Source organism: Cebus imitator, unplaced genomic scaffold, assembly GCF_001604975.1.
Source record: "Cebus imitator isolate Cc_AM_T3 unplaced genomic scaffold, Cebus_imitator-1.0 Scaffold57, whole genome shotgun sequence".
NCBI lineage: Eukaryota > Metazoa > Chordata > Mammalia > Primates > Cebidae > Cebus > Cebus imitator.
In genome coordinates, this window is record NW_016107372.1 from 486090 (window position 1) to 497495 (window position 11406).

The following is an 11406-nucleotide window of genomic DNA, read 5'->3' on the forward strand; positions in this document are numbered from 1 at the left end:
ATATATATACACACACACACACCCACACACACACCCACACACACATATGTGTATATATATATAAATAAATAAAAAATTTATATAAAACTAAATATGTTCTGACTCTTGGTCTTTTAGGTGCTAAGGAGCATAAAAATTGTTAGACTTTTGAGAAATATCCTTTACAAATTATGAAGATTAATATGCAGCTATATAAAAATCTAAGAAAGCACTGAGCATTACCCTGTGAATTATTAAACCACTTAAGTTGGATGGAGGAGCTCTGACATTAACTAGCCTTGTAACCACAGACAAAATACTTTATTTCTAAGAGTCTTTTTTTCCCATTGGCAAAATGAGGGGGTTGAATTTCAGCACTTGAATTAGCACTACCACTTACAAAAGAAAACTTTTAACTTCTAACCCTTGACTCAATTGAAAGTTTCCTAAGGAAACACAATATGTAGAAGAATAAAATCAGAGCTGCTTCTGTTTAATCAGAAGTTTGGACTGCTGGGAGAATATATAGCCTAGAACCAGGGGTCCCCAAATCCCGGAGCTACAGACTGGTACCTGTCCATGGCCTGTTAGGAACCAGGCTGCTCCACAGGAGGTGAGCAGCAGGAAAGTAAGCATTACCACCTGAGCTCAGCCTCCTGTCACATCAGCAGTGGCATTAAATTCTCATGGGAGTGTGAACCTTACTGTCAACTTTGCATGTGAGGAATCTACACTGAACGTTCCTTATAAGAATCTAATACCTGATGATCTGAGGTGGAAAAGTTTCATCCTGAAACCACCTCACCCCACTTGTGGAAAAAAATTGTCTTCCACGAAACCTGTCCCTGGTGTCAAAAAAGTTGAGGACTGCTGCCCTAGACTATTCCTCTACAGAGTACAGAGAAAGTTTGAAAGCCAGTCACTAGAGCTAAGATCCAAGCCATCAGTTGGAGAGCTGGATCTTTACTGAGCCCTTGTAAGGCTGAGATTCTAGGAGGCTATGAGGGATTACAAACTCAAATGCCTTTAGGAATGAGTCAAGTAAACAAATGAGGAATAAGTGGGCCGGGAGCAGTGGGGATTGAAGCAAACTGGAAAGTACAGGTCCTATTTAAAGGGAGCTTGTTACCAGGGGTGTAGGTCTAGGGTTACTAGGTCATTTTGTTTTTAAAATTGAAGCAAACTGGAAAGTACATGTCCTATTTAAAGGGAACATCTTACTAGACTGTAGGTCCAGGGTCACTAGGTCATTTTGTTTTTAAAAGACTCTGAATTTTATCCAAAATCTTGCAAATTTTGTTAGGCAGGCAAAACAAAATACACCATTGTCAGATTTGGCATACCCGTTAGATGGTAACAATGTTAGTGCTGGATCACAGAACTCTGAAATGCAAATATCTTCATTTACATAATATATCCTATAAAAATGGGGCTTGTCTGTGCCTAATCAGGGTCTTAATTTGAATTCCAGTGCTGGATTCCTGTTGTTCACATTTCTTTTCTCTTGATCCAGTATTTCACATTTTGCTTCACATTTTACTTGGAGTCAAGAACCAAACACTGACTTGACTTTACTAAACCAAATAGCATTTTAATTTTTTAAGAATCAGGGTTCTACTGTTAAACCAAATAATCTAGATTTTCTTAATACTTCACTAAAGGTATTTAAAATTTCGATCTAACTAAAGGCCAGGTATACTTTAATTTTGTTTTTCCAATACAAATGAATTATACACATTTATTGTCTACTTATACTCTTCCCTATGCTAACCCCCATTCACTGCATGCTTACTATATACTGAGGATTGAAAACAACATACTAGAAAAGATCCTAAGGAGACTCCAGTCTCACAAAGAAGACAGATAATTAGATAATTAAAATAAGATATGAAAATATTATGGTAACTATAAACTGGGCGCTAGTGGGAACATTTCACTAAGACATGGTAACTACCCTGGGATGGGGCTGGGGAGGTCAGAAGACAGGAAAAGGATGCCTAGCTAATGTGCTATTTGTCTAACTTGGAAGCTGAATTTCCTTTTAGTTCAATGAAATCTATCTTCTTCGGACTTAGAAACTACATTAGCCTTTTGTTCTAACGTTCTGAGATTTAATAAACAAGGTAGAGTTTATCATATTGATAATTTGCAGTTTAACAAACTTCAATCATCTTCTTTATCCTCAGCTTTTCTCCCCGAAGAGACTGAATCACTGAGTGAGTTCTCAAAAACTTTATTGAAGTTGCCCTCTCTAGATTTTTTTCTACTATCACTAATTTTCTTTTTTCTTTTTGAGACGGAGTCTCATTCTGTCTCCCAGGATGCAGTGCAGTAGCGCAATTTTGGCTCACTGCAACCTCCACCTCCCAGGCTCAAGCAATTCTTGTGCCTCAGCCTCCCAAGTAGTTGGGAATACAGGCATGTGCCACCATGCCTGGCTAATTTTTGTATTTTTAGTAGCGATGGGGTTTCACCATATTGGCCAGGCTGGTCTCAAACTCCTGACCTCAAATGATCCACCTGCCTCGGCCTCCCAAAGTGCTGGGATTACAGGTGTGAGCCACCAAGCCTGGCCTACTACTATTAATTTTACTGAGAGGAGATCAAGACTACAAATTTTTTGAATGCAGTTGCAGCACAGTGTTATATGAGGATAGGATATTAAAGAGTGAAAAAGGACATGAGATTAATTTTATGCTCACAACTGAATACTACAGTACGGAACTTTTATGCAATAAATGTCTAAAGCAAAAATTATTATAAATAAAGAGAAACAGAAAGAAGCACCAAAACTTGATTGGTCCACAAGACAAACAGAAAGTAAAAACAAACAAACAAAAACTCCAAACAAAAAAAGAAAAAAAAAGACCAACAGAGACTACAAGAGGAAGGAAGGAGAACACAGTGAGATGACTTGTAGTAAACATGGCAGAGAAGAGGTGAAACACAGAATTATCGTCCCCTAATTCTTTTTCTCTTAATATATAATTTCATTTTTATATTTTTAATTAAAATTTTTTTTCCCTTTTTTTTGTGTTGCTCCTTGCAGAGAGGGCTACCCTACAGGTAGTATGCCCAGAGCAGTCTCCTCCATTCTTAACAAGTAACGCTAATGTAGTAAAAACCAGCAAAAAACTGTGGTAGTGCTGAACAAACGAGTGAAGAGGTGTAGTGTAAAATCATAAACTTTAAAAAGTGGCAGCTAAAAGAAGATAAAAAGATTACAGAGCAGTAAAACGTTATTCCTAAATCTTGTTTTAAATACCACCAAAGAAGTAATCTGAAAAGGATATATACTGTATGATTCTAACTATATGAAAATCTGGAAAAGGCAAAACTAAAACTGTGGAGACAGTTTAATTAGGATGAGTAGTAAGTTCAGGAGATCCATAGTACAGCATGACTACAGCTAATAATAATGTACTGTATATTTGAAAAATGCTTAAAGAGATCTTAAATTTTCTCACAACAAAAAAATGGTAAGTATGTAAGGTAATGGATATGTTATTTAGCTTGCTTTAACCATTTTACTATATATATCAAAGCATCATGTACACTGTATATACAATTTCTATTTGTCAACCCTACCTTAATAAAATAAAAACAAATTTTTAAAAAAGAAAAAGAATGAACAAGGGGACATCAATACAGATTCCACAGACATTGGAAAAAGAAGAAGATATTGTGAAAAACTTTCAATACATTTGAAACTTTATTTATTAAAACAGAATAAAACTTTGGTTATAGTAAAAAGGTCAGGGGCTTGTGGGGAGGGCAAGGAGGGATGAACAGGTTAAGCACAGGGAATTTTTAGGGTAGTGAAACAATTTTGTATGATACTGTTACAGTAGATACCTGGCATTAAACATTTGTCAAAGCTCATAAAATGTACAACACAGAGTGAACTCTAATGTAAACTAAGGACTTTAGTTAGTAATAATGTGTCAATATTGGCTCATCAATTGTAAGCAAATATACCACACTAACACAAGATGCCAATAATAGGAGAAATGGGAGGGGCAAAGAGGACATGGAAACTTTGCATATCTTGCTCATTTTTTTCTGTAAATCTAAAAATTTTTAAAAGTCCAATTAAAAAAGCTTAATTACTGATAAAAATCCAGTCAATTAAGTGTCTAGACTTAGTAGAGATAACCTAAGAATTAAAAAGCAGCAATAAAAGAAATGGTGGTGAGCAATGAATCCATTTAAATACGAAACTAAGACCATACAGTTGTGAGAATTATGATTTCTGAAGACAATGTAAACATCACAAACCATTGACAACATAAACATAATACTAAAATATTGGAAGGTAGTGACGAATGAGAAGGGAGAAACTATGGATCTCCACATATGCAGCTTGTAAATGAGAGGGAATCAATACCATCTAGAATTGAAATGGTTTATTTTACCAAAAATATTTATAGAATATTTTCCTTATTTATAAATAGCTACAAAGAAGTACTTTTTAAATTAAAAAGAAAGAGAAAAGTAAACTATGCCTCAATATTGAAACTTTAAGCAGAAAAATCTCAACTTCTTAGAAAATGAAAACCAACCAAACAAAAAACCCCATTAGATAAATAGGTTAAAAGAGAGGAACTTTACCTCAAAATTTAGAAAAGAACACCAAAGTTATAAAACAGCAAATAATAAAGATCAAAAATAATTTACAAAAAAAGAAAAGAATAAGTACATAAACAGAGAAATGACTGGCAAATCTAATAAAGAAAAAAGATTAATCAAATTAGGAAGGAAACGTGATTTTTTAAAAAGAAAGAGGCCATATGAGGGAGAGTATCTAAAATTATAAAAGACTCTGAAAACTTTGGTATGATTAAAACACTCATAGCAAGTAGAAAACCCAAAAAGATGAACAAAAATTTATGACAGTTATCAAAAATGGCAGCTTCTTTTCCTGATCTCCTTCACTACAAATATACACACATTCCTAGTTGACTGAGGAAAGAATGACTGCAACAAATAAGGCAGTGTTTTTCTTAGAATACAAATGACTTATAAATGTGAAAAAAAATTCTCCCTTATTAATAGGACTGCTGTAAAAATCCTGAGATGTTATTCCTCACCTTTCAAATTAGCAAAAATAAAAAGGATTATATTCCACCTGAATAGGGCACATTAAGAAAAAGAATCACATAGTTGAACAATGAAGCATGCATATGCTCTTCTCCTCTTATCCTATTGAGAGGTCACCAGTAATGTTGAGGGATATACCAAATGAACTCCAAGTCTAAGGAACTAAAGCATACCACTCTATCTTTTGAAACAGACTATGGTGTTATGGTGAAGACTGAGAATTCTGGAGCCAGATGACACAGTGTGGTATGTATGCATTTTTTAGGTAAATATTCAATTTATCTTATTTCATAAGCGATTTCGCTCCCAGAGTTTGTTTAAAATGTTTTCCTCAAAAATGTTTCAATGTCAACTTTAAAATACATGTAATACTAAGAAAATTAAAGGAAAAATAAATTGGCCGAGCACAGTGGTTCACATCCATAATCCCAGTACTTTGGAAGGTCGAGGTGGGAAGACTGCTACAGTCCAGGAGTTCAAGACAAGCCTGGGCAACATAGTGAGATGCTTAGTGAGACCCTATCTCTACAAAAACTTATACAATTAGGTGGGTGTGGTGCATATGCTTGTAATCTCAGTTACTTGGGAGGCTGAGGCAAGAGGATTGTTTGAGCCCGGGAGGTTAAAGTAAACTACCCTTCATCATGTCTGTGCCACTGCACTCTGGCCAGGGTGACAAAGTGAGGCACTGTCTTAAATTAAAAAGCAAAACAAAACAAAACAAAAAACCAACCAACAGTTAACTTTACTCAGTGACAGACATTATTCTAATTGCTTTGCATGTATTTTAATTTTTTTTTGTTTTTGAGGCAGAGTCTCACTCCATCACCCAGGTTGGAGTGCAGTGGAACAATCTCAGTTTACTGCAACCTTGCCTCCTGGGTTCAAATGATTCTCCTGCCTCAGCCTCCTGAGTAGCTGGGATTAGAGGCACATACCACTATGCCCGGCTAACTTTTTTGGATTTTTAGTAGAGATGGGGTTTCACCATGTTGGCCAGGCTGGTTCTGAACTCAGGAGTTCCTTGTCCTCACCTGATCCTCAGGTGATCCACCTGCCCTGGCCTCCCAAGTACTGGGATTACAGGGGTGAGCCACTGTGCCGGGTGGCTTTGCATGTATTTTAAATCTTCCCAACACTACCAGGTAGACTTACAAGAGTGGAAAATAACTTCTCAAGGTTACATAGCTTATGCTGCAAAGGGACTAGAATTCAAACCTAACAGTCTGTACTCTTTCTTTTTTTGAGGAGTTTCACTCTTGTCTCCCAGGTTGTAGTGCAGTGGGTGTGATCTTGGTTCACTGCAACTTCCACCTCCCAGGTTCAAGCTATTCTCCTGCCTCAGCCTCCTGAGTAGCTGGAATTATAGGCGTCTGTCACCATGCCCAGCTAATTTGGGTATTTGTAGTAGAGAAGGGGTTTCACCATGTTGGCCAGGCTGGTCTCAAACTCCTGACCTCAAGTGATCCACCTGGCTAGGCCTTCCAAAGTGCTGCAATTATGGGCATGAGCCACTGCACCTGGCCAACAGCCTGTATTCTTAAATGTACATGATCTCTGTGAACTGCAGGCTCCAAATTTTCTCCAGGAATAATTTGCCTCAGGCTCAATTTCCATTATGTCATATAGTTAGAGCAGATAGGTACTTTATTAGATTTAGTTTAAATAAATATATCTTGAAGACTTAAAACATTTACCTGCATCTAGTATGCCCTGGGCCAGAATAGCGCCAAACTTGGCCATGACATCATCGTGCTTATCATTGATGACTTTGGAATACAGCTGTCTGAACTGATTCACCTGAAGAAGGAAGAGAAAGACTTTTCATTTGTGTTACCATTTTAGAACAGGACATATATTGTTCCAATGATAATGAGACTTAGTTCTGAGTTTCGTAAAGCTCAAGAGAGAGATAAGGACCAGACATGAAGGCAGAGCAGTTCCATGGTTGAAATCACAGTGTTACAATTTTTTTAGTGTGGGAGCACCAACTCTGTCTTCAACCCTCATTTCACAGTGGATGTTTTAAGGTCAAAGGAATGTTGAATGTGATTTCATACATTACCACTGTTAGCAGGCCTAAAGAGTCCAAGCAAACACTAAGGCTTTCATTGCACTTTGAATTATAGCTATTCTGTTTACCACCAACCTTGCAGGTTTCCTAAAAAGCAGAGTACATAAGTTCCACCTTAAAGTAAACTACCTTTCACCAAAGCTGTGTGAAGTATATTTTGGATTAAGTATATTCACATAAAGATTTTCATTATCTACTCACATTAATTTTCTGAGGACTTGTCAGAATCTCTACTCTTACCAAAAGGAGCATATCAAAATGGAAAATCTCACTTAGGGTGGGATTATTGATATATATATATATATTTTTTAAATTAACATGGAGTTTCACTTTGTTGCACCGGCTGGAGTACAGTGGCTCGATCTTGGCTCACTGCAAGCTGTGCAGCCCAGGTTCAAGCGATTCTCTTGCCTCAGCCTCCCGAGAAGCTGGGAATACAGGCGTCCACCACCATATCTGGCTAATTTTTGTATTTTTAGTAGAGATGGAATTTCACCATGTTGGCCAGGCTGTTCTCAAATTCCTGACCTTGATCAAGTGATCTGCCCGCCTCTGCCTCCCAAAGTGCTGGGATTACAGGTGTGAGCCACCACACCTGGCCACTGGTAATTCTTTATCCTTTCTGCATTTTCTAAAATTAGTATGTATTACTTTTATGATTAGAAAATATATTTATAAAATATATTCTGTATAAATAAAGAGAGTCATTCCTTTAAATCTATTTGGGTGATAATAAGTAAACTACTTTATGCTTCTTCTATGTCTTACACTTCTCTGTTTTCCCAACAGTGCTTTTCAAATGGTAGGCACCCAGGAAGAAGTCGGCTTGTTCAAGAAGCACATAATCATGGAGCTCCCCAAATCTGCCAAAAGCAGAAAATATCAAATTTGAGTTTCCTAATATAATGACTTTATCTGCATTATATATTCTTTCAGAATCTTTTCCCCCTTTTCATTTGTATTGGTCTGGGAGGCCACAATGTGATATAGTGGCAGAAGAATAGAATTATACAACCCTGGCTTATTAGCTGTTTGGGTAAGTTACTACCTTTCATGAGCCTCACTATCTTCATCTCTACAGAGATGTTAGCACCTACCTTACATGGCTATTACAGGATTATATGAGGTAACATATATGTAGTGTAATGTATAAGGGTCATCTCATAGTTCAAAAAGCATGACTGTCTCACCAAATGGGGGAAGAATCCTACCAATCCCTCCTATTATCTCTGCAATCTAAATGCTACTAACAAAATAATATTCCTTGAACATGGTTCTCATTTTTTATTCACAGGCAGCAATAGAATATAGTGGGGAAACGAGGAACAAACTCTGCTACTACCTAGCACACAACCACTTAAGTCACTTATTTCTCTAGGATTTATCTCTTTAACTATAAAACCTAGCATAATTAAATCATCACTAAACTCCCTTCTACTTTAAAAAATTCTCATGTGGCCGGGTGTGGTGGCTCACGCCTGTAATCCCAGCACTTTGGGAGGTCAAGGTGGGCGGATCACCTGAGGTCAGGAGTTCAGGAGTTCGAGACCAGCCTGCCCAATATGGTGAAACCCTGTCTCTACTAAAAATACAAAAAATTAGCTGTCATGGTGGCAGGCACCTGTAATCCCAGGTATTCGGGAGGCTGAGGCAGGAGAATCACTTGCTGAGCCCAGCAAGTGGAGGTTGCAGTGAGCCAAGATCGCGCCACTGCACTCCTGCCTGGGCGACAAGAGTGAAACTCCGTCTCAAAAAAAAAAAAAAAAAAAAAAAAAAAAAAAAAAAAAAAAAAAAAAAAAAAATCTCATGTTTGACACTTTTATTCTGGTTTGACAGATCAAGTTCCTTTGATTCTGAATTTGTTTTAGATCAACACTTACATTACCTTATATAGGATAGAGATTTTACGTGGTAAAGGTTCAATTTTATCAGCATTAATTTGCTTATGGTAGTTTTTGTGGCCTTTTTCTTTTTCATTACCACTGACACTGTAAGACTCCAAGTCCCTATCTTAAGACAACAGTATGGTAATAGAGATAGACTACTACTCACAAACATGTTATGTTATAAAATATCATATATACTGTGATTTATTTTAGAACTGTAGGAGCTTAATTCTATTTCCAAAGAGGGTACTTGTCAATGATGGGAGAAGCTTTCCTGTACCAGGCCTCAGACCAAATAATATTGCTAATAGGAGCACCAGATTCTATACTTACAATGTAAAATTTTGATGTGGTTTTATATATGATACCTAATATTTACATGTTCAAGTAACTGTTAATGGTGAATTTTTTTTGTTTATTTGTTTTTTAGAGACAGGGTCTTTCGATGTTGTTCAATCTGGCCTCCTAGACTCAAGCGATCCGCCTGCCTCAGCCACTACGCCCATCTTAATGGTGGATTTCATTTAACAAGAAAAACAAAAGATAAATTAATAAAGAGCAGAGTTGGGTTCTTAGAGCAAAATAGCTCCAAGGGTCTAAAAAAGAACATTACTTTTGTAAAATGTGAACCTTTGATCCAGGGATATGTACATGTTCCTGGGTTTATGTTTGTGAGCATGAGATAGTGAGAGCTAGCTACTGAGAGAAGCAAAACAAAGATGTACTGGAGATACTTCAACTAAGAGGGCAATGTGTGGAGCTAAGTGTTAGGGATGTGACACATATTAATGGTTACATAAAACATTTCCTTTAGAAATTTCCATTGTGAATTTCACAAAATATCTGAGAAATTTCTCTTTTGAATTCCTTTGAAAGGGGTTTATAATTCTTGATGAAATTCACATTTGATCTTTGTTTTTGAGCCATTCCCACTTTATTTCATGGACTGGTTTTGCAACCTTGCAACTAAGACTCTCTGTAGCCTTGAGAAGCTACTCCTCTTCAGAGTTTCTCAACAAATTTTTCTTTTTGACAACATGCTGTATACCATCCCCAAAATGTCAATTTTGTCTTGTTGGCAATTATCAGATAAAGGAAAGATGATATAAACTGTAGTCTATGAAATTCCTTACCACTTGCTTAATAACAGAAAACAATGAAATTAAGAATTCTTATGCTGAGTAACAACTTTGCTATAAAGAGTAGTATTTCCTGAAATAATTTTTGAGTATCATACTGTCAATTTTGCTTTTTTAGTCAGTGGTATTTACATTTACATTTATCTACCCAGTTTATATTAATGGCAAAGGTTACTAGCTGTGACTTCATTTTGACATTTTAATCAGTGTCTAAGATTCTGATACAACCGGAAGATGGGAGTGTGCCCCATGTATTTGTACCTGCTAAGACTTGGTTCAACAACAGTTCCTGCAATGATTATCCAACTCCTGAAGGACTCTGCCGTTTTTGGAACAGAGATTGTAATTGTAAAATCAATGAAATCTTACAGCAGAGGATGGGAAAACAGAACATTTGTCTTGCTGATAATACAAGTAACATGAAAGTAACATATGGGATCAAAGTGAATATCTACGTATTACTGTTAGAGGAGGTGCATTCCATGCCCTAAATTTGTTTCTTTAATGACACTACTCAGTTGGATAACCTCTAAATGTTCAGTTCAAGATCAAAAGCAGAAATAAGAGATATAAATATGATATCTGCTGTATTTAAAAACAAAAAGAAATGTGGTATGTTTGGAAAGATGTTTTCTTCTAGAAGATGTAGTATATTAAGTAACATGTTATAAAAACAGGATGAGAAGTCAGATTCTATCTTTGTAATAATACAGTTTTTGAAAGTCTTGAAAACAATTCTGAGACAGGAAGAGAAGCACTAAATAAATGAAGCAAAAATGATAGCAAATGTTTAGAACTTGAAATTTATTAAACGAAGCTCCATAAAATTAGAATGAATAATCAATGAGTTCTGGAAATGTTTCTTTTCTCTACCTCAAGTCTACTTTGCTGAAAATAAGGGTGATGTTCTGTATTTGCTCGATGAGGCAGAACACAGAATGCCAAGTTTTTTCTGTTGTCAATTTTTTGACTGCTTCCCATATGTGAGCAGAATTAATTAATACATGGATACTGAAGTCCCTAGCTTTAAGAATGATAAGATCTGAAATTGTTGTGTAATCTATACATGTCTATTTAGTATATCAAGTGTGCTAATTTTGGTACATGTATTAAAAGTTAAGATACATGCATTTTCTTTTTTTTTTTTGAGACGGAGTTTCGCTCTTGTTACCCAGGCTGGAGTGCAATGGCGCAATCTCGGCTCACCGCAACCTCCGCCTCCTGGGTT

General features: G+C 36.4%; 1 protein-coding gene across 1 annotated transcript in view; it reads right to left on the minus strand.

Annotated features, from left to right (window-relative positions):
* The window catches only part of PSMD1 (proteasome 26S subunit, non-ATPase 1), a 116752-nt gene that overhangs the window by 20513 nt on the left and 84833 nt on the right, over nucleotides 1-11406 (minus strand). Inside the window, exon 19 of the mRNA XM_017529044.2 lies at nucleotides 6777-6879. Within this exon, the coding sequence (XP_017384533.1) occupies nucleotides 6777-6879 (103 nt within the window). The remainder of the gene's footprint in view (nucleotides 1-6776; nucleotides 6880-11406) is intronic.